The sequence below is a fragment of the Triturus cristatus genome, chromosome 4_2, assembly GCF_964204655.1.
Source record: "Triturus cristatus chromosome 4_2, aTriCri1.1, whole genome shotgun sequence".
Classification (NCBI taxonomy): Eukaryota; Metazoa; Chordata; class Amphibia; order Caudata; family Salamandridae; genus Triturus; species Triturus cristatus.
In genome coordinates, this window is record NC_140586.1 from 746,209,284 (window position 1) to 746,233,563 (window position 24,280).

The 24,280-nt window shown below is 47.8% G+C and overlaps 1 protein-coding gene across 2 annotated transcripts in view; it reads left to right on the top strand.

Moving 5' to 3' along the window:
* Nucleotides 1-24,280, top strand: part of FAF1 (Fas associated factor 1) — a 1,868,643-nt gene that overhangs the window by 1,017,442 nt on the left and 826,921 nt on the right. For both annotated transcript variants that reach the window (XM_085602652.1, XM_085602654.1), the window contains exon 11: nt 10,036-10,099. In XM_085602652.1, coding sequence (XP_085458778.1) covers nt 10,036-10,099 — 64 coding nt within the window. The remainder of the gene's footprint in view (nt 1-10,035; nt 10,100-24,280) is intronic.

The following is a 24,280-nucleotide window of genomic DNA, read 5'->3' on the forward strand; positions in this document are numbered from 1 at the left end:
TAGTATTCTTGGCACTGCCTTTCAGCTGCAGTCAATATAACTGCAGCAAACCTAAGACTTCTGAGAAGATGTTGAAAAAGGGAAGTAATATTCAACTGTGACATTAAAAATTCAACCTACACGGACAGATGTTTTTGCTGATGTCTAAATTACACACATCCTTTTGCTTCTATCTGCTGATTGTTGTTGCCGTGTAGTCAGTTCTTTGCAACTGGAAAAGGGCTGAGGGATTGTCTCACCACTTATGGTGGTCTTGTGCATATTATTCACGAAAATGCAAGGCACTTTCCAAAAACAAGGCAAATGTTCTGGAAAAAGATGGAGCTTAACCTCAAAAAAAGAATTTGCACTGAGCACAGCAGCACATAATGCCGGGCTAATACCAGACAGGATGTTCACATGGGTTGGTGTTCTGAGTTGCACCCACTGCTTTTTGTACAATATTTCGTCCTCTAAGAGTCCACTTACATTGCAACTAAAGCTTAGAACGGCCTTCCACTCCACATCAGATCCCCCTCCTCTCTTTTTGAATTTTGCAAGAAGCTAAAGGCCTGGCTTTTCAATTAACCAGCATACCTTAGACAGGGCTAGGCGCAGACGACTGCTCAGCGCCAGGATAACTACTCAGGTGATAGTGCACTTACAATTATTCATAACATAAAAGAACATACTGAGGATGGATAAGGCTTACACTACTCTCTGTAATCACCATGCCAAATCTTTGTTACTCGCTCCTCTACCATTTTCTCTTCCTTTTTTCTTGTTGCCCACACACTCGTTGATTGATTGTGAAGCACCTACATATTTTCTTCTGATAAATAAAAAATGCTGTCCTATTTCATTCCGAATCCTCACATGAGAGTTATGATTGCACGTTCTATTTTATGATAATCACCTATTTCCCTTCTCTAAACCTTGGGCATTTTGACCACATAATATTATCAATAAGTATTAATTTTCGTTTTTGTATGCTCGAAGCACAATCCAAACATGATTATGTATACTCCCTGTTGGTACTAGAGTAGCTCACCAGTGTGGCATTCTAAAGGACATTAAAATGCGCCAGAGAGGAGAGTATGAAAAACAAACATTTGTAGTAAAAGAATCATTCGGTGGGGAATTATTTGTTTATTTTATTGTTTTGGGACCACTTTTACAGTAGACCTATCTCAGAGTAGTATGTGAAATTTAACACCGTGTTGTCCTCTATTTTTAAGAGCATGTATTTCCTCCCCAAATAATTTTCAATGTACATCAATATTAAAGAGAACTGCAATACTCGCAGGTGGTTCCAACTGGCTTGTAATCTCCTTTCTTTTGATAAGAAATAATGCAATATAGGAGAGGGGGACAGTCTGAGGGCTATTGTGATATCACTTGTTAACTGTAGTACATTTTTACAGTGACTTTTTCTTACTGCAAGCGAGTTGGGATGTCAGAGCTTGTTCTTACTAGATGGGACAAGCTATCCCCTGCCATGTATTATAAGGGTATTGCAAGTCACCAATATGCTCTATGACCATATAGAGAAACAAGGTCGAAGGCTGAGCGCCTTTATAAGGTCATGGAAGTCTGAGTCCTTACATATAAGCTTGGGGTACTTTATTCTTAATAATACATAGTCATGTCGTATGAAAGAGGTTGGATGTTTGCAGGAATGAAGAAGAAAAATTGAATTTGTAATGCATAGTTAAACACATCAAAAAAAGCATTTAGTTGCTTGTTGCAAATATATATTTGAATCAGTTGAATGTAAATCAGATACAAAAAGCTGTAGCTTAGATTGTGTAGAAACCTTGTGACAGATTCTGTCTTTCTCATAATTACTCGTGTAGCGGGAAGAATTGTGGACAGTGTTTTTGGCCGTGCCAGGGGCACTATCAGCAGCGGAGCCCTTTCCAAGACTTTCTGCGTGGCCGGGGAGCATTTCGGCTCGGTCACCTCGGCTGGGGGAGTGCTTCAGACGCCACCTGCATAGGGAGCGGGACTGCGAGGTCCAGAAGTGCTTGCGCCGTCCACCGCGCGCACCTGGTTCCTCTTCCCGCCCCCTTCTCCCTCAGACCTCCCTGGACCTTCCTGGAAGTGTATTAAACTCCTCGCGGCCCCCGCTGGCGCGGGAGCCGCTCGTGTAGCGGGAAGAATTGTGGACAGTGTTTTTGGCCGTGCCAGGGGCACTATCAGCAGCGGAGCCCTTTCCAAGACTTTCTGCGTGGCCTGGGAGCATTTCGGCTCGGTCACCTCGGCTGGGGGAGTGCTTCAGACGCCACCTGCATAGGGAGCGGGACTGCGAGGTCCAGAAGTGCTTGCGCCGTCCACCGCGCGCACCTGGTTCCTCTTCCCGCCCCCTTCTCCCTCGGACCTCCCTGGACCTTCCTGGAAGTGTATTAAACTCCTCGCGGCCCCCGCTGGCGCGGGAGCCGCTCGTGTAGCGGTAAGAATTGTGGACAGTGTTTTTGGCCGTGCCAGGGGCACTATCAGCAGCGGAGCCCTTTCCAAGACTTTCTGCGTGGCCTGGGAGCATTTCGGCTCGGTCACCTCGGCTGGGGGAGTGCTTCAGACGCCACCTGCATAGGGAGCGGGACTGCGAGGTCCAGAAGTGCTTGCGCCGTCCACCGCGCGCACCTGGTTCCTCTTCCCGCCCCCTTCTCCCTCGGACCTCCCTGGACCTTCCTGGAAGTGTATTAAACTCCTCGCGGCCCCCGCTGGCGCGGGTGCCGCGCGTGTAGCGGGAAGAATTGTGGACAGTGTTTTTGGCCGTGCCAGGGGCACTATCAGCAGCGGAGCCCTTTCCAAGACTTTCTGCGTGGCCTGGGAGCATTTCGGCTCGGTCACCTCGGCTGGGGGAGTGCTTCAGACGCCACCTGCATAGGGAGCGGGACTGCGAGGTCCAGAAGTGCTTGCGCCGTCCACCGCGCGCACCTGGTTCCTCTTCCCGCCCCCTTCTCTCCTCCTCTACTTTAACCCCGCCTTGAACGCGTACGCGGGACGCGGGCGGACGAGGAAGCGGGCGAAGACCGGGCAAAGAGCGGGCCGTTTTAGGCCGTTAGAGGCCGGCAGAGACCGGACCGGGCCCCCCCTCTAACTTTGTCCCTGTCTCAAGGCTCTTCTCCATATTCCATCAGCCTGCGGCTTTGACTGTTCCTCTCGCCATGGCTACTAGAGTATCCAGGAGTAAGGCTGCCCAACAGTGCTCTAGCACACTGGAAAAATTCTTTCCGAAGACCAGTGCTGCGGCTAGCAAAGGTCGCACAGTATCAGACACTCTCCTTGAGGTAAACTTAGAAAACGCGTCAGTTTCAGTGGACCCCTCGGACTCTTCTTCCATCGATGTTAGTACTCTAATACCCCTTGACGTCACCCATCTATCTCTCATGGATAGCATTGATCAGACAATCGAGTCAGTCCTCCAACAACTTAGGACCCCGTCTAATCTACTGAGGGATAGCGAGTCTCTGCGTCCCTCGGGGGTGGTGGAGACCACTCCGTATATGAACTGTGCGGAAATGTCTAAGGCGCAGGATGAAGGGCAAGTTGCAGCGCCAACAGATCCCGTAGGCAGTAGAGTGGACCATCCTCCGAAAAGGAAAAGGTCAAGGAAGCTTAGAGGGGCAAAAAGGGCCAAAGTGGATAAAACCAACCCAACATTAGATGTTAGCTCAGACATTTCGGCTTCTCCCGTGGTTACTTCCCCGGGAATTGGGTCTGATCAACCAGACTCGCCATTAGCCACAGTGGTACCTGGGTGTTCCGGGCCGTTCATATTTGGTGGAAATCCTCCTAATGCGGCAGAGGCTCTAATTGGCTCTTTTAGGGACATCCTTAGGAGCCTGTTGGAGCCCCTGTCTGTAAAATTGGACTCCATAGCTGCTAGACTCAGGGCTATAGAAAACGCACATAACAGGAATAGTCCTAGCAGGGGGTTGGGTCCAAGTGCACAGACGGCTCCCCGGGAATCTGTAGGGAATAGACCATCTACTGCTGGAACAAGCATACAGGCCCCGGCTGGGGCACAACACAGTGTTACAGGTAGTCATGCTCCCCCACTGCCCTCTTCACAAATGTCTAGGCCCCCTGTCCCTGCACCTAGAAGATCTAAGCAACCAACACTACCCCTTCCAACGAGTGGGGGGCGAGTTAATAATGAACATACTGGTCGCCCCACTAGCCCCAACACTAGGCGCAGGGCGGTCAATCTGCCCCCTGAGGCTGTGCCCCACACAGCGATTATGGTGGGAGTTCCTGAGCTCACTGGCGACACCAGAGAGCCACAGGACTCACTCCGTAATAAGGTAATTAGCTGGCTTAATATTAACAGGCCCCTCCCCTCTAACATCAAAGGTGATGTGTTGATGGTCAGAAGGATCCCATGGATCGGAATCACCCCCAAAAACAGGGTAGGGGACTGTATCATAATTAGTTTTAAAAGCCCACTGGTTGCCCCTTACATTTGTAACTGGCTGGTAAGGCCGGATAAGTCCAACATAGAATTAGTGTCCCTCTCACACTTCTACCCAAATGTTTCCAATTTAGTAGTGGGGAGGGAACAGAGTTGGACCAGAGTGGGCTTCGCCGTAGATGGTTCACGGTACAGACCCAAGCACAACACACTGCCCGCCCATGGCAATTTTGTCCATCAGAATAGATTCTCCTGCCTGGACCAAGTAGATTGACCAATAAGGGGGGTCACTCCACAACACCCAGTAAATTCTGCCTATGGGTCTACACTCAGGGGGGAAGGTACATCTGTTCCCGTAAATGAAAAAAGGTCCCTGGCCCCTGCAAATGAGGGGGGGACCGCCCTGGGAAGCATCCAAGTTTTAGATGAGGATCCACCAAACACACCAACTGTTCTTACAACGCAATTGGTGGAGCTTGTTGAATTACCCACCCAGTCGCCCATTACTACTGGTTTGGGTGACTTGGGTAACTTTGCACATGACATCCCGTCTGCACCAAGTGAAGCAGGTCCGCAATTTCAAGGTCCAGGCCTGACTATCCTTTCCTGGAATGTAGCTGGCATCTTAAGTAAGGTGGATACCCCGGAGTGGGAAACTTTGGTCAGTAAAAGTGACATCCTCCTCTTCCAGGAGACATGGGCTAGGGCACCACAGCTTAGGAGGGGATATGACATTTTTGAAATCCCGGCAAAGTCGAATGGGAGGGGGAGACCCTCGGGAGGTTTAGCAATCTGGGTGGCGAGCCACATTGGGTGTCAGGTGGAAAGAATGGATACACTTTCACAGGACATTCAGTGTGTGCTCCTCAGATGGCCTGGTAAAAGTACATGGGCTATTGTTAACGTCTACTCTCGACCAGTCGCTGTGGGCAAGGAATCCCCAACCATAGTTGATCTTTCATCTTTTCTAGGGCAACTGCCAGGTGACTTGAAAATAGTGATGGGAGGAGATTTCAACTGCCACTTTGAACCCCTGGAAGGTCTAATGGAGGGTGCCTTTACTGCCGAGGATGACCACTGGGGAGTCCCACCTTCCTCCTCACCTCACCCCAAAGCTTGGTCTCCGTTGGCAGTACAACTTACCTCTCTCACTCTGAACTTTGCACTGAGGGCGTGTAACGGACGCACCCCCTCTGACACTCCTTCGGTGTGTACTTTCAACAAAAAGGGCCATGAGTCAAGGCTGGACTACATTTTTATAGATATTTCCCTGTGGCCCAAAGTTCAAGATTTTAGAGTGATCCCGAGGACAGACAGTGACCACAATTCCCTCTTGTTGGAGATCCAGCACCCAGCCCCTGCTATAGGGCTGCTAACTACCGATTCTGGAGTCGACCAGGGAGACATACTACTCACTACAAGCAGGCGCCGGGCGAAATGGGGGAAGCTAGTTGATAAAGAAGAAGCTATAAATAACCTCTATGGCATAGCACTCCCCAGGTTCCAGGAGGTGGATGCTCTCATCAATCAACCAAGACCCTCTGACTACAATGAGAGACTATTTGGCATTCACCAGGCCTTAGTGAGGGACCTTGCAGATGTCTTCAATCCGGCCCTGCCCACTAGAAGGAAAAAGACTCGCGCTCCGACTTGGTACACCTCCACCTGCAGGAAAACTAAGTCTGAGCTTCTTTCCGCAATTAAAGAGGGTAGCGATAAGGTGAAGATTGCAGCCCTTAGGAGGGGGTACAAGTTAGCACTGGCCAACGCAAGGGCAGTGTGGGATTGGAACCACTGGCATGAACTGACTGAAGCCCTCAAATCCAAAGACTCTAGGAAATTTTGGGCTCTGGTAAACAATGGAACAGGGGATCTGCTATCCGCAGTAGAACCCAATATTGCCCCCTCTATTTGGGAGGCCCACTTTGGGACACTATATCAAGAAACCACTCTCTGGCCGGAAGGGATGGTGGCGGAGTCCCCCTGCCTTCCAGATGTGGCCTTGGAATTTTCCTTGGGGGAGGTGAAGCTAGCACTGGAGCGCCTAGCGCTGGGGAAGGCACCGGGGTTGGATAAGCTACCCGGTGATTTGTTCAGATACCACCCTGACATCTGGGCCCCGTACTTTCTTGTTCTTTTTAATGCTATTTTGGGAGGTATGGCGGTCCCGTCCTCTTGGCTAGGGGCAGAAATAGTTCCGATTTACAAGAAAGGGTCCCCTTTAAGTCCGGCAAACTACAGGCCTATTAGCCTGATAGATGTTCCCCAAAAGCTTTTTGCGCGCCTTATTTTGAACCATCTATTAGACTGGGTGGTGGAAAATGACATCATGAGTCCCCTGCAGGCTGGCTTCAGGAAAAACACGTCGACCATGGACCAGATCTTCCGCCTCGTTCTCCTCTACTGGAAGACGGTGAGGATCGAGGGGGGGAGATTGTACATGGTCTTCGTGGATCTGAGGTCAGCCTTTGACCTAGTCCCGCGCAGGAAACTTTGGGAGGTGCTGGAAAAGTTAGGAATTCCCCCCCAGCTACTTAACATCTTAGCCAGGCTGCATGAGAACAACTATGCTCAAGTCAGGTGTGGGAAAGATGGCAAACTTTCATCCAGGTTTCCTGTCCTTCGAGGTGTGAGGTAGGGTTGTGTCTTGGCACCGACCCTGTTTTGCTTATTCATTAATAACGTCATCTCACACCTGGAAAACGTCAAGGACAACGACGCCCCCTGTTTGGCAGGTAGGAAGGTACCGGCAATCATGTTTGCCGACGACACCCTCCTCCTTTCAAAATCCCCCATGGGGATCCAGAGGATCCTGGATGGATTTGGTCTTTTCTGTCATCAGCATGGGTTGGAGGTGAACACAGAAAAGACCAAGTTCATGATCTTCAACCCACCAACCAAAACTAGGCCCAATCCCACCCTGGGGACCGCCAGCCTTGAGAGGGTGTCCACCTTCATATATCTGGGGGTAACACTGCAGGAAAATTTAGCATGGGACCGACAGATAGTACGATCTAAGGCCAAATTATCCCAACTGTCGGGTGCAATCCTGAAAGTGGCTAATACTTCTTCCTTCAAGCCCATAAGCCCGGCCCTTGAAACTTACAAGACCCAGGCCAAGGCTGCGGCCATGTATGGCAGTGAGCTATGGGGATACAAAGCGGTGAAGGGCTTATCAACAGTGGAAAATAGTTTTTTAAGGCGCCTTCTAGCCCTTCCAAGTGCCACGCCACTTCAGCCTCTGAGAATGGACATGGGTCTCCCCCCTATTGCAGAGGAGCTTGTGTCAAAGCCAGTGAAGTTCTGGCACAGGCTCTGGTCTACGGACGAACTTCATCATTATAGGGAGGATCTCACCCATGTCATAAGTTTAAACTGCAGTGGCAAAATCCCCTGGCTCACCTTTGTGGAAAATGAACTGTCTGCCATCAATCTCCGTGTCCTGTGGGAGGACCCCGCGCGAGGCTGCCAAACAATCTCGCGCAAAGCCCTGGCACAAATCTACAAAGCCAGGTCCCTTGCTCACTTGATGGTCGCTCAAAATAGCGGCACCCTAACTTTGCGATTTTTAGAATCCAAAAATTCTTATGTTTTTGAACCTTTTATGGATTTTATTTTTCCCATCCTGGCGAGGAAACTGTATGTTCAATGGAGGCTTAGTACACTACCTATTAATTCATACACCTGCAAGTGGACAAATGGGGGCGATAAAACATGTCCCTGCTGTAACAACCATGTGGAAGATGACCCCCACATCTTGTTTGTGTGCCCTGCATACCAAAGGCCCAGAAAATACTGGATAGCACCGCTCTGTAAGAACCTGGGGTTCAGAGAGTATGCACAGGCATACAGGATTTTGAAAACTAGCACCCTGGGCCACATTGTGTTCGCTGTTTCCAAATTTCTTATGGCCATATGGTTGATCAGAAAGAAAAAATCCTCTGAAGCCCCTTGAACTTTCTAATGTAATTTTAAATCACTCCTCGCTGGGAGAGCGGACTCTATTTAAATGTGTTTTAAAATAATGTTTTAATGTTTGTAATGTTTGCATTGCATCTTTTATGGTCTATATGGCCGAAATAAAGAATTGGAATTGGAATAATTACATTAAGTATGCAAAAAAAAAAAAAAACGTCATGAATATCACCTTTCTGCTGAAAACTTTTTCATTTTCAGATAATATATCAGACGAACAGAAAGCCAGGCCCCGGTACTTCTTTCATAAATCGCAGCTGTAATGATTTTATTTACGTGACTCCTTGCACCTTGGTTTCGGGCCCTGGCTGCAGGCATTGTAATGTCAGAATTCAACTGTTATATATGGGATTATAGAATGGTAGCAGTGAAGTACGGGGATGTTTTTTCACCAAGAGGACCTGAACGACATCAAATATGCAGTGAAAGCAAAGCTAGAGTTGTCTGTGTTGTCACTCACAACCCTGAAGTGAAAAACATCCCCGTAATTATCTTTTTGCCCATCTCTAATTTTATCTATGCCCCCCCTCCCAAAAAAAAGAAAATCACTTACCTTTCTGGCCTCTACCTGGCCTCCGATTGACAAAGGAGGAAGCACCCAGGCTCCAAACTCCCTTGCCAATCAGGATGCTGCTTTACCGCAGCGTTGTGATTGGTCTGAGCGTTGTGGTTTGGCGCTCAGACAGGGAGCCTGGGCATGTTCTCCACACAGTGCGCTTAACTTGTTGGCCGGCCCAAGACAGCTGGCCAGACCGACTTGCGCACTTTAGAGTGTGCTCACCACTCCTCCCCCTGCTCTTCGGGAAGCACATCCCCACCCAAACCGACCTTTACATAGCCAATATTAACAATGGTATCATTTTATTTTTCCTGTGGGGCAACACTCCTCCTCCTTAGCGGAGGAGCTGCTCCTGCTCACAAGTTCTCACATTTGCATATCTTGAAAGAGAAAAACCTCCAGAAACCCAGAACACACAGACTGAAGCAGATTCAAACAACCCAACACAAATGTTTGTGCAACATTTAGGCCACTTCAGGATACTAAACACATTATGCAGAGAAGAAGTAACATATACCAAAGAATGACACTTTTACTAAAACTATAAGAATGGATTCCGATTAAAATGACCCTAAAACATAAATGATCCATGAATCGTTTTAGCAGTCAGTTAAATACAGTAATAATCACTACAATATATTGGGGAATGTGTGGAAAGAACCCCCAGCTACCCACTTTTCCTGGGATCTAGTAAAGCAGCCAAGTGAAGGGTAAAAGAGAGCTTGAGCCTGTTACATGAGAATGTGATGAAGCAGTAATATGATTGCAAAATGAATGAGAGAAGGGAAGGTATGCATCTTAGAAGAACAAAAGGGACAGGGAGCTTTTGCTGACGTGGAGAGCATAGAAACGATGGTGAAGATAAGGAAACTGCCCAACAAAGTGAGTGCATGGCGTGCTGTTTTAGGTTGAATGGATAAAACGCGCCCTCAGCATAATTGAAGCTTCAGCTTCCATTGGATGATCAGAACAACTTTCCTAAATTAGCGTTATGCTGAAGTGGAAAGAAAACTTTTGTGGGTATACAGTCTGGAGCATAAACATGTGTTCTGTAATCCAAGTGTGACCATTGTGATCCAATGCATTTTTAAAATTTTTCTTTCAGTGCCAGACAATGCAGAAGATGAAGGAGATGCCTTATTACAGTTTACTGCAGAATTTTCCTCAAGGTAAAGCAGGTGGTAAATTAATGCCCTATATATATGATCTAACCACGTGACTGATATATTCAAAAGATATTGTTCCATGGATGATGAAAAAGCCGGTTTGCTTAAGATCCAGTGGTATTTAGATAGTTTGTCTCAAAGCCCATCTCATGGCAGAATAAAAGCATAAACAGATATAAGAGCATAGGAGGTTAGAGAACAGATTAAATGGAGATTAGACCAAGCGACATAGTCACAAAGGTTGATATATAAAGAACACCAAATGCATTTGTTTAAAAATCTTATTTATACAAGAAAGACACCTCCTAACTAGCGTCATTGGCTAATCTTATCCTTAAAAACTGTGCTAGAAAACAGACGTTTTAGGTAAGCAGTTTTAGATTGTCTGTGATGTTGTAAAGTGCTCCATATGATAAACCTAATGTTCACCTAAAACCTGGAAACTGCCCAGGATTCCCTACTTCCTTTATATATATATATATATATATATATATATATATATATATATATATATATATATATATATATATATATATATATATATATATATATACACACGTCAAGGGGGGTTCGAGAAAAAAGGGGGGTCCCAAAACGTGTTTTCTCCGTGCAATTTCCATAGGAAACTTTAGACAAGGCTGCAGGGTGAACGGAAATCCCCAAATTTGGCATGGAGAAGGGTCTTGGTCTAGAAAGCACACTTTTGTTTATTTGGTGTAAATCTGTTCAGTAGTTTTGGAGAAATATCGAAATTTACAGATATCGATATTTGGGAATTATGCCATCTGAATGGCTGAGGCGTTACGTGTATGAGCTTGCTGCTTATTGGCTGCGAGCTATTGCAAGTAGGAAGTGTTGGCAGCATTTTTGTGATTGTCGAAGCGAGTAAGGGGAAAAAAGGGCAAAAAAAGTAGGAAAGAGGAGGGTAGGAGCACTGTAACCTCTGTGGGGTGTTTAGGGTGTGCTATACAGGGGTGCAAAGCGAACTACTCATCCCTACCGGTCTGAAAGTCCTGGGCTACGAAAATTAAGTGAGGTATTGCTTAGAGTCTGATGCTGCTAAGGTGAGCTGCTGCGGGACTCTGGGATTAAAGCGTGAGCCCAAACTGTGTGTCTTATGCTGTGAAGTCATGTGCCCTCTCTGTTGCACCACACCTGTGGAAGTAGTGTCAGCATGTGTTTATACCTACTAGGACGAACTATGACCCCGACTGGTCTGAAAGTGCAGGGGTATGGAAAATATGTGAGGTATTGTCTAGAGTCTCATGCTGCTAAGCTGAGCTGCTGCCGGATTCGGGGATGAAAGCGTGAGTCCAAACTGTGTGTCCTATGCTGTGAAGTCATGTGCTCTGGCCGCTGTGCCACATCTGTGCAGGTAGTGTCAGCATGTAGTTATACCTACTCGGAGGAACTTTTGTTTTGAACATTGTAACTTGTGTATGGTGCTTAGGGGTGTTATACAGGGAGTGCGAAGGTAAATTCGCGCCTATCAAATCAATTCGGTATTTGTAAAGTGAAAACTACTCACTTGTACGGGTCTGATGGCGCTGGGGGCGTAAGGTGAGCTGCTGCTGGACTCTGGGATAAAGCCGCTGAACTACTGACTCCTACTGGTCTGAAAGTGCGGGGTACGGAAATTAAGTGAGGCATTGTCTACAGTGTTATGCTGCTAAATTGAGCTGCTGCTGGACTCGGGGATAAAACCGTGAGCCCAAACTGTGTGTCCTATGCTGTGAAGTCATGTGCTCTGGGCGCTGTGCCACACGTGTCCAAGTAGTGTCAGCAATATTTTATACGTAGTAGGAGGAAGTTTTGTTTTGAACATGGTAACTTGTATATGGTGCTGATAAGTGATCCGCAGCACTGCCAAAGGCAGTGCACCCAGGACATGCAGCAGACGTGCAAGGTATAGGTGGACGTGAATGAAGTCGACCATGTGATCGGGCTGCCCTGCTATGCATCAGTGGCTATGCTTGTAGCTGCACTGACTTGCCGTGTGCCAGTCTTGTGGATGAAATGGCACAGCTTGGTGCAATGAGCCGGGTCTGTGTGCAATGGGTGCAGGGCAGGGTTGTGGTGGGAGTACGTTTGAAGGCCATTTCACGCATGCTAACTACGACGAAGGACTTTTGAGTATGGGATGTCCACTCGTTCTCAAAACGGGCAGTGCATAGTGTGGGAAACGGATGCAAATATTATCGTATCTGTCAGGGGGGGCTGGCCACTTGTAAGTTCCTTCTCTGAGCAACAGATGTGTTAGCGCAAGATAGCTCAGACAAAGAACCTTTGATCCTTACAGTAACTTCTACAGCTGCATTCATACAGGATATGTACTACAAAGGCCGGTCGTGGGTGTTGTGGATGTCTGCGACCCTGGTCATCATGGATGAGATGCCCAGCACGTGGCACATGGGCGGGTTCACTGTGTGTTACGTTGCTAAACAGCTGCTTGTCCCTCCCACGAGCCCCCACACTTTTCTGCGCTGTTGTATCCCGTGCACTCCTACGTCACACCTTTGTAATGGCTATTTGCGCATGTCCTGCGGGATTCCAATCCCACCGTGACACTGCCGTTTGGAGGTGGTGCATGCCAATTTACAACATCGACTTCTGCTGCCTTGTGGCGGCCACACCAGAACACAGAGACACGCTTACCGCACTTCTTGCAGACGGACATGTGTGACACACCCCGTTCCCTTTGCCACTTGTGCATGCAGGAGGATGCGTTCATAGCTTCATCTCCAGGCTCACTGCCAACGCTGAGGTGACATGGTAACGTCCGCTGAAGACAGCACACTGATGTTGCAGGGCCCGTGCCTATCATGCTAAAACAATGACCAGACTGCTACTCCTGAGGCGGAAGCCGGGAGATTGTTTGTTTGTCTGTGTTCATTTTAAAAACTTGCAACTTGTGCTTTGTGCATATTTTACTCACCTGCCGCCCCCCTGATCACTCCCACGCAGCGGACCCAGCGCTGACGGAGGGAAATTGACGACGCCTTCGGCAAGCACTGAGGCCACGCCCACTCAGGCCACGCCCCCCGCTCATAGTTTAAAAGGCGCGCTGACCAATACGCGCTCAGAAGACTGCTACTCCTGAGGCGGAAGCCGGGAGATTGTTTGTTTGTCTGTGTTCATTTAAAAAACTTGCAACTTGTGCTTTGTGCATATTTTACTCACCTGCCGCCCCCCTGATCACTCCCACGCAGCGGACCCAGCGCTGACGGAGGGAAATTGACGACGCCTTCGGCGAGCACTGAGGCCACGCCCACTCCTCAGGCCACGCCCCCCGCTCATAGTTTAAAAGGCGCGCTGACCAATACGCGCTCAGAAGACTGCTACTCCTGAGGCGGAAGCCGGGAGATTGTTTGTCTGTGTTCATTTTAAAAACTTGCAACTTGTGCTTTGTGCATATTTTACTCACCTGCCGCCCCCCTGATCACTCCCACGCAGCGGACCTAGCGCTGACGGAGGGAAATTGACGACGCCTTCGGCGAGCACTGAGGCCACGCCCACTCCTCAGGCCACGCCCCCCGCTCATAGTTTAAAAGGCGCGCTGACCAATACGCGCTCAGAAGACTGCTACTCCTGAGGCGGAAGCCGGGAGATTGTTTGTTTGTCTGTGTTCATTTTAAAAAACTTGCAACTTGTGCTTTGTGCATATTTTACTCACCTGCCGCCCCCCTGATCACTCCCACGCAGCGGACCTAGCGCTGACGGAGGGAAATTGACGACGCCTTCGGCGAGCACTGAGGCCACGCCCACTCCTCAGGCCACGCCCCTCCTCTCTACTTAAAATGTGTCAACACAGGAAGCGCAGCGGACGGGCGCAGCGGGCGCGCCGTCAGCGCGCCGAAGGCGCGCCAAAGGCAAGCCCGTCTGGGCCCAGCCGGCCCCAGGCCCAGCCACTCTGCCCATTTTAGCCAGGAACCACCGGACCTACTCCCGTGAGGAGCTTCTAGCCTTAAATACCCAAAAACATCCCTCCTGCACGCGCATCCTGAAGGGTGATAACCAATTCACAAGATGCACTACCTGTAACCCCGCAGATCAAGACCCGGCACACAATGGCCTGCACCTAGGCCTACTCAACTGCAGGTCGCTTGTGAAGCACTCGCACGAAATTAACCTTTTAATCACAAACCAAGCCTTAGACATCTTGTTTCTCACGGAAACCTGGCTCACCCCTAGCAGTGGCCCCGATATCGTCCTCGCACTACCCCCCGGGTACCTTATGTGCTCGCTGAATAGACCAGAGGGTAGAGGAGGTGGATTAGCAATAATCCTCAAGGACGACTTTACCTGCAGAATATCTGACTGCAACATCGAGGGACACGAAAGCTGTCACTTCGCTATTCAAATTTCCCCAGTTACCTCGCTGTCTGGAACGCTGGTATATCGCCCCCCGGGCAATCTAGCAGACTTTCCGAACAAAATCATCGAGCAGACCTCCATTAAATGTACATCTTCCACCAACTACCTACTACTGGGAGACTTCAATGTACACTTCTTGGACCCGGTCGACAAGCAGGCCTGTGAACTGCTACAGGACATCACCTCCATCGGCCTTGACCTAAAAAACCCACAGGCCACTCATGAAAGAGGGCAACTGCTCGATCCCATCTTCTCAAACATCCCAGACCTGAAAACCCTTGATCACATCCCCCTCCCCTGGACTGACCACTTCCTGGTCCCCTTCGTATGGGACATCAACATTCCGCCCCCTCAACCTCCCAAAACCAGAACTCATACCAGACGATGGCAGAAATTGGAACCAAACGTATGGGCAGCCAAACTAAGGGAACACGTTCCCTACCCCTCTCAAGACACCATAGCAGCGGACAAGGAATTCAACACCTGGGTCACCCAATCGCTTGACGCAACCCTGCCTAAAATCAACTCTCTGAAACACACCAAGAGAGTTAACCCTTCACCCTGGTATACCCCTGAACTCAACCTTTTGCGTAAGGTTTGCAAAAGGAATGAACGCCTCTGGAGGAAGGAAAAAACAGAGGAAAAAAAAGAAACATTTCGTACCTCCGTAAAATCTTACAAAAAGGAGCTACGCAACACCAAAATCGGTTTCTACAAAAGCAGAATCATAAATGCTGCCTGCTCGGCCCACGAAACCTACTCCGTTCTTAAAGAACTCCTCCACGCCCCTGATCCCCCACTCAAACCTCTCGATCCTAAAGAAGCAGAAAGCAAATGCTCCAATCTCGCCACCTTCTTTGACGAGAAGATCCAAAAAATTCTCCTGGCTATACCCCCCCCTGAACCGACTCACACGGATCGGGATCTTACCATCTCTACCACTAACCCCCCCCATCCGTCTGACATCCCTCGACCCTCCCTGGATGTCTTTGGCCCAGTGACAACGGAAGAGGTAGGGGCAACTTTGGCCTCAATTAAAAGTGGTTCCCCCCCTCGACCCCGCACCCCTCCGCTCCCTGAATAAAGTGTCTAGCACCATCATCCCCCCCCTCACGGCTCTGATTAACTCCTCCCTTTCGGAGGGCACAGTTCCCCCTAGCTGGAAAGCGGCAGCAGTTAAAGGTCTACTAAAAAAACCCTCTCTAGACCCTCAGGACCTCTCCAATTACAGGCCCATCTCCCTTCTCCCAGGAAACAGTAAGATCGCTGAGAAGTTAGTGAACAAACAACTATCACTTTTCCTGGAGAGCAATAACCTATTAGGGGTCTCCCAGACAGGGTTCCGTCCAGGTCAGGGCACTGACATCGCCCTCCTGGCAGCAGTGGACAAGGCCAGAAGCATTTTAGACACGGGAGGATCAGTGGCAGTGATCCTCCTGGACCTCAGTGCGGCCTTCGACACTGTAGACCATCCCACCCTAATCCAACGACTGGGAGAAATTGGATTAAGGGGTATGGCCCTGAAGTGGCTAAAATCTTTCTTATCAGGCCGTTCCTTCCAGGTTTGGGAGAACGACAGCCACTCACCTATCATCCCCCTCCGCTGTGGAGTGCCGCAGGGCTCATCTTTGAGCCCTACGTTATTCAACGTGTACATGGCCCCACTGGAGAAGAGAGTTAGTTCGTTCGGCGTTTCAATTATCAACTACGCCGACGACACCCAGTTGGTGGTAACTCTCTCACATCCCCATCACGCCCCCTCTGATCTCCACAGCTGCCTCTCCGAAGTCCACCGATGGATGAATCTCTCATCGTTAAAGCTGAACGGGTCAAAGACCGAGATACTCATGCTGGGTCATAAGGGGCCCTCCCTGCCACCTTACCTCTGGCCCAATTGCTTGGGTGACCCTCCCGCTCCCAAGGACGAGGTCAAAAGCCTAGGCGTGTGGATCGAGAAGGACCTGAGCTTCAAAACCCAGGCAAAAAAGACGGCAGGGACATGCTTTGGTCTCCTCAGAGCCTGTAGGAAGATCTTCCCCCTGCTCCCCGCTAACGCAAGGAAGCTCCTCATTCAGGGCCTCATCCTGGCGAGATTGGACTACTGCAACGCCATCTATCTGGGAGCTCCTGAAGCCACCCTTAACACGTTGCAGAAAGTCCAAAACGCCGCTGCCCGCCTACTTACGGGCACACCGGCTAGATCCTCTGCCAAGCCAGCTCTCAAATCTCTACACTGGCTTCCAGTCAGAGAAAGGGTCGCCTTCAAAGCCCTCTGTCTGGCCCACAAAACCCTCAACAATAACGGCCCCCCCCCTTCTCAAGGAACTCTTAATCCCCTACAAGGTGGAAAGGGATCTCCGGTCCAGCGGAGAAAATTTCATCTCAGTCCCCAGAGTCAAAAAAGCCAAGACCGGTGGCCGTCGTTTCTCGGTCCACGCGGCCAAATACTGGAATCACCTCCCACGAAGACTGAGGACAGAATCGAATCACCTCCAGTTCAGGAGATCATTAAAGACTCTCCTCTTCCCTCAAACATAATTCTTTAGACGGCTGAAACCCCTGGAGATGCAGGTTAGCGCTGGGATGCTCATTGGGTTACTACGCGCTTTACAAAACCTTTAAATAAATAAATAAATAAATACGGACATACTTGCTCAGATGCGGGTTCGGGGGCGTTGGCGGTCCTGGGGTTGTTGCGATGAGTGTTATGGCCCTCATGGGTATCCGTGTATCATGCTCATTGACTCAATGGCACCTGTGGGTGTTCAGGTGTGGCTCTTGGCTGTGTTCCCTTTCATGCTGCAGGTAGTGGTCCTGCTTAACATCATCAGAAAGCAGGTGTAAAATCTCTGGCGCTAACGCAGCTTATCGACGGAATTTATTTCACATCTCAGTTTTTGCCTTTCGTTGTGAAAGTTGTGATGTGGTTTTTTCGTGTACAGAAAAATAAATGAACTGGGCAGTGTATCCTGTCAAGATTCAGCACCTGACCCACTATTCACAATCAATATAAATACAATGAGATTTCTTCGTTGATTTTGTGTGTACACTGTAAATGCACCCACTACCACAGTGCAATTCAATAAACAATTTTAGTATTTAGAATAAATCGCAAAGGTGCACCTCATGCGTTTTTGTACGGGAACGCCTACTCTGCATCTCATTATCAGCACTTTAATGCAACTACACTTGAGATAAATCTTAACACACTATTCAGAAGCTGGTGCAAACTGCAGACATCACCAGTATTCCCGCGATAACTGCCCCAAAATTTAACACCATGGTGGACACCACCAAATAACAGTAATAAGAACGAGAAAGAGTCACACAGCACTTACCTAACAACCAAAATCTTTATTGACATTTTTTTCTTCAAAACTTTATTTTTTCGTAAACGTATATATAAAGGATAAAGTAAATTTAACAAAATGAACACAAAACAACAAGGCGGAAGACTCCTGTCGGGAGCATGAATATTGACGACACACCCTGGAAAATAAAGCACAAAATAAGGACGTGTGTAATGCGCATATCAAAGGAGCGAGACACAGAGAAGGAAAAAAAAGCCATAGAGAAAAAGAGAGGGAAGGAAAGAAAGGGAGAAGGAAAGGAAGGGAGTGAGAGAGAGCGTGGAGAGAGGGAAGTGAGAGAGAGAGATACTGCCGTGCCTGCGCATCCATGACCAAATAGTTACCTGCTGCCACCGGAGTGTGTACCAGTGGGCACTCCACGTGCCCGTCAAAGCTCCGCGGCCCAGCAGATCTCAAAGATGTTGCTGAGTCATGAATGGCGGAGACCACATCAGCTTCTCCGCGGCCCGGCAGATCCCACACATGTCGCGGAGTCCTGCGTCATCAATGGCGGAGACCACATCATCTTTGGGTGCCGCTAACCCTGTGCAATGCAAGTCAGCGGCAGGTGTTGGTAGGCTGCTGACAGCCATACAACTTAGGGTGCGATTAACCCTGTGTAACTCAAGTCCGCACTACGTGGTGGTAGGCCCCTGATGGCCACATCAGTTTCGGGTGGCACTAACCCTGTGCAAGTCAAGTCCACGCCACGTGGTAGTAGGCCTCTGACAGCCATACAGCTCAGGGTGCGACTAACCCTCTGCGCAACTTTTCATGGACTCTTTATGATTGAGACCCGTGGAGCGTCCAACATCCCGTCACCACCGGCAATAAAGGATTTGACGTTGTCGATGTATTATATTTGTGTGGTCACATGGTCTGTGACGTATGTGCCGGATGGGTGTGGTGTGTACAAACCTGCCCTCAGGGAGTGGCCGTGACATGTTGACAACTAGAGCACGGACCTGCACACCAACACCGAGTACGCGTGTGTCAGGTAGCTATGTGGGGGGGTGAAACGTGTTTTCTCAATGGATTTTTCATAGGAAACTTTAGACAAGGCTACAGGTAAAACTGCTGAACGGAATTACCCCAAGTTTGGTATGGAGAGAGGTCATGTCCAGAAAGCGCGATTTCTTGCATCGAGTGAAAATATAAAAGAAAGGTTGCGGGGGCAATTTAATATACCGGAGCTCTCTCTGTGCAAGATAACCCTTTCACGCTCCCTCTTCCCAACATCACCACTTCGCAGCTATTGCGTTAGAAGCCAGTCCGTCGGGTCGCAGCTCTCTACCTTTGCGAGCTAGTACGCTGCTGTGCCTGTACCTCTGCGAGCTACTACGCTGCTGTTCCTTTGGGAGCGGGCGGCTCGTAGTACTGCGACTGTGAGTCGACCGGACGGCCCGCAGTTGTTCCTCTGCGAGCCTGGGTGCGAACTGTTCATAAGTCACACTACATAAGCATTGAAAAGCCATTTTGTGATTCAGTCCGTCAGCTGGCATCTGTCCGAGGCATTTCTGAAAACATACCAGAGTTCTTTCTGTGAGAGATACCCCTTTCATATCAGCAGGTAACGCACCCTCTTCCCACATTACCAACGTACCCCCAACAACCTTCTTGGGTCAGAATTATCCCTGTGTAGTTGAACAAACAAGAATCTTAGTCATGTATAGATTTACATATAAAATATTTGATTTAAAGAAAACAACAACAAATAAAACTGAAGGGAGTCTGGTCCTGTGGTCGATGCCACGAAGTTGGGGTTACTGTCATTCAGGACGCAGGACACAGTTCCACATGTGGGATCGGCTTGTATTGAACAGGGTTAGTGGCACCATGTGTCGCGCTTTGTGTTGTACAGGGTTAATGGCACCACGTGTCGCTGGCCTTGCATATGGAAATATGCCTGACTGATGAAAGGGAGTCTGGTGCTGTGGTTGCTGCCACGAAGTTGGGGTCACTGCCATTCAGGGCACAGTTCCACATGGGGATCGGCTTGTGTTGAACAGGGTTAGTGGCACCACGTGTCGCGCCTTGTGTTGAACAGGGTTAGTGGCACCACGTGTCAAATATTCAAATTGCGAGCTCTGTTGCCGGCAGTGTAAAGTGTTATTGAGTGTTTGTTGGCACTTGAAGATGAATTTTTTGATTGTACTAAAGCTATAACTGATATAAAAAAAGTTCTTGAAGCACGGATACTAAAAGGATATTATGTAGGTTTTAGGCCTGTGATAGTTGCTTGCCTACTGGACTCTGTAATTAATGAATGAAGATTTAATTTGAATTGGGAGCCCTACTGACCGCTGTGTAGGCGTATCATGAAAAGATGAAATATGTATAGAATACACTGTTGAAGTGTATGAGCCTGTGATGCTGCATGGTGCGGATTGGCCGCAATGGGAGCTATGTCTGTTGCCTACTGCGTCATCTGCAATCGCGACTGTATCTGACTTGTGAGTTCCTGCTGACCACAATGTAGGCCAGAGGTAGCTGTGAGCAAGGGCCCACAGCCACATGCATAGGTTTGTGGTCCCACCGGCCTGCGTAGTTTAGGTTCAGTGGCACCACGTGTCGCCAGGCTTCCATATGCAAATACACGTCACTAATCGCAGGGAGTCTGTTGTTGTGGTCGCTGCTACGAAGTTGGGGTCACTGCCATTCATTACTCAGGACACAGGTCCACATGTGGGATCGGCTTGTGTTGAACAGGGTTAGTGGCACCATGTGTCCCCGGACTTGCATATGGAAATATGCCTAACTGATCAAAGGGAGTATGCTTCTGTTGTCTCTGCCACGGACTTGGGGTCACTGCTATTCAGGACTCAGGACACAGTTCCACATGTGGGATTGTGTGGCTTGTGTTGAACAGGGTTAGTGGCACCACGTGTCGCCGGTCTTGCATATGGAAGTATGCCTAACTGATCAGAGGGAGTATGCTGCTGTGGTCGCTCCCACGGACTTGGGGTCACTGCCATTCAGGACTCAGGACACAGTTCCACATGTGGGATCGGCTTGTGTTGAACAGGGTTAGTGGCACCACGTGTCGCCGGCCTTCCATATGGAAATATGTCTAACTGATCAAAGAGAGTATGCTGCTGTGGTCGCTGCCACGGACTTGGGGTCACTGCCATTCAGGACTCAGGACACAGTTCCACCTGTTGGATAGTTCGGCTTATGTTGAACAGGGTTAGTGGCACCATGTGTTGCCGGCTTCTGTCGAACAGGATTAGTGGCACCATGTGTTGCGGCTTGCGTTGAATTCTACCTCAATAAGTCCACGTAGCGATGACTTGTGGTGCAGTGAGTTAGTGGTACCTGAAGCACTCAGCGTGTGCGCAGCCTGCGATGATGCGTGGTCCGGGCGGGCTTCACTGGTAGCAATGTCTTTACATGCTTTGAAAGAATCTTCATAGCCGTCAAAATCTCCAAGTAATTCCATTTCTGTCCTCCAAGGTTTGAAGAGTTGCAGAAGAGCTAAATAGAAAAACTCTCTCTTATCTGGAGTATCACAACTTAATTTCCTGTGTTTAATCAAATTTCCTTTGGCATTCTTTAAGAAACATCCATCAGATCCAATTACAGCATATTTCCCTTCATTTATTTTTTCTGTACATTTTTTTTCTAAAACTATAATGTTGCAGTATTTCATACATACATATGTTTTCCAGGTATGGACTTCTATTTGGATAGTATGCGAGGAACAGTATTTGAGTTATCTGCAACATATTGTATGTCCATATTTGGATTCCACATCTTCAAAGTTACTGGATTGTAATCATTGATATACTTCGATTCTTGTGTTCTTTTTATATTATAAGTATTTTTGGGTGATTTTCGAGTGATAGTGTTCCTCACTGCTGACCTGCTGACATAAAACTGTTCACTCTTCCTTGCGATGACTTATGGTGCACTGAGTTAGAAGTACCTTTGGCGCTCAGCGTTTACGTACCCTGCGATGATCTCTACTCCATCTGAATTGTGATGCCAGCTGTCCGCAGTGTAGCTCGAAGGCAGTAGTCTGTACAGACATAAGTCTGCGGTGCTGTGCTGCTGGGATCGCAGGGGGCCTGTGTCGAGGAGTCCCGTGGTCATGGCGGCAGCCTCGAGGCAGGGTGAGGCCCGCCGCTCTGGCACAGTCGTTGGTCTTCACAGTTCACAAGTGAACCACGCCCTGAGCCTCGGCCTATTTATTCACACTCCTACGCTAAAGTGGCGTACGTCGGACCAGCCCACTCCGGTTACGCTTATGCTTACAGGGGGGGACGATACAGCTACATGACTGAGATCGTCCCTAGTGTTTGACGTAACATGGTTGGGTCCACTGTCCACAACACTACAAGCACCAGTAGTATTTGTGCAGATGGAGAGGTATGTGTTCTGCATACTGAGATGTGTCCAGCACATCACCGCTACACTTTGCATTGTGTGCATTGTTATTTATGGGTGAATTGCTTCCTTCACATATAGTTTGTTCACACCTGTCCCAGTATTCAGCTATTGTGTGGCTGAGGGGCCATGCCGTTTTTGGAAAGTTCGCTATCTTGTTTTGCGCTGCCTCGGTGGTAGAAGGGGGGTCCTGGGGGTGGTGGTGGGTGTTGTGGCGTTCTTGGGTGTCGGCGCTGCTTGATCAGTAGGTCTATGACATGTGTTGGTCTTCAGATGTGGTTCTGGGCTGGGGTCCCTTTCATACTGTATGTAGTTGTTTAATATTTAAAAAACAAGAAGACATTAAATAATAAATAAAAAAATACAAAAACAATTTTGAGGATATTAAAGTTAAAAAATATCACATTTAAAAAAAAAAATTCATGTGAAAAACATAGGTTTTATTAACATTTTAATTAGAAATGAGTATTTAAATAACATTTGAAATTCACAAAAAAAATAGGTCTCAGGAAGATTAAAGTTAGAAATTAGTATTTAAAAAAAAAAATCAAATTTACTGAAAAAACGATTGCCACATTTCCCAACATTGAACTATTAGAGGCTAAGGGACCATGCCGATTTTGGAGGGTTCGCTGTCCTGGTCTGCTCTGCCTTGGTGGTAGTAGGGAGAGGGGTGTACGGGGGGAGGTCCTGAGGGTTGTGGCAGTGGGTGTTGTTCTTCTTGGGCGTCGGAAAAAACTATAGGTTAAATGAACATTATAATTAGAAGTTAGTATTAAAAAAACATTGAAATTCACTGGAAAAAAATAGGTTTCATGCACATTATAGTTAGAAATTAGCATTTTAAAAATCTTAGAAATTCACAGAAAAAAACATAGGTTTCAGGGACGTTCTAGTTAGAAATTAGCATTAAAAAAGCCTTCGAAATTCACTGAAAAAAACCATAGGTTTCATGCACGTTCTAGTTAGAAATGAGCATTTTAAAAAACTTAGAAATTCACTGAAAATAACATAGGTTTCAGAGACTTTATAGTTACTTGGACATTTGACTCACATAAAACCAGAGAAATTAGCCTGTTATAGTTAGTTGAGCTAACTATAACTCACGCGCCCGCAATGCACTGATGATGACGTCACATATTACATCACTCATGACATGGTCAGTGACATCGCTCATGACATCACTGATGACATCAACCACGTGATAGTCTGACACACCCCCTCACACTCTAATATAACCTTTGATACACGTACTCTAAAATACAGACTACCATTTTCGAAACCATAGACACACCAATACCAGATACTAGATACCCATCCACTGATTCCTATCTATACATTGTGAGCTAGTCACTCAAACATGCTGTCACTCATCATTACATCAGTATAATATCCACTCATACACCTATACATACATTCACACAGTGCTACTGATCCATAGAGTTAATCACACATCTACTCAGTCATGCCAAAAATCAATCACACCCATGTACTCACCTATGCAGATATATACACACCACTTGACTTATTTATACACATACCACCTCCCTTATTTATATAGATACTAACACATACTTACTCTCTTATACAATCACTAATAAAAGTACACATTCATGTATGTAGAGACTCTTGCAATCACTGTCTCTCACGCATAGTCAATTATACACCCCAACACTCACATATACTGTCTAAAAACATATATAGTTACTCACATATATACAACTGAGACATCAGTTCACTAATCAACACACCTGTACACACAGTCAGCTACCCATACAGCCCTTCTGAGATGCACTTTTGAATCTATACAACCAGTAAATCAGCCTTTCAGACATGTATGCACAGTCAGACAACCCCCACCCACCTACATAGACACCCATACAGATACTCATACAATCAATCAATAACCCATATAGACACTGATGTAGCTACTCACCAACCCATGCACCTGCTTACACACCAATTGAGACACTAATATAGACATTCACACAGTTTAGTCACTAACCCATGCATTCAGTAACATAAGTTCAATCAGTGACTTATACAGTCAATCATGCATCTACTAAATAATCCA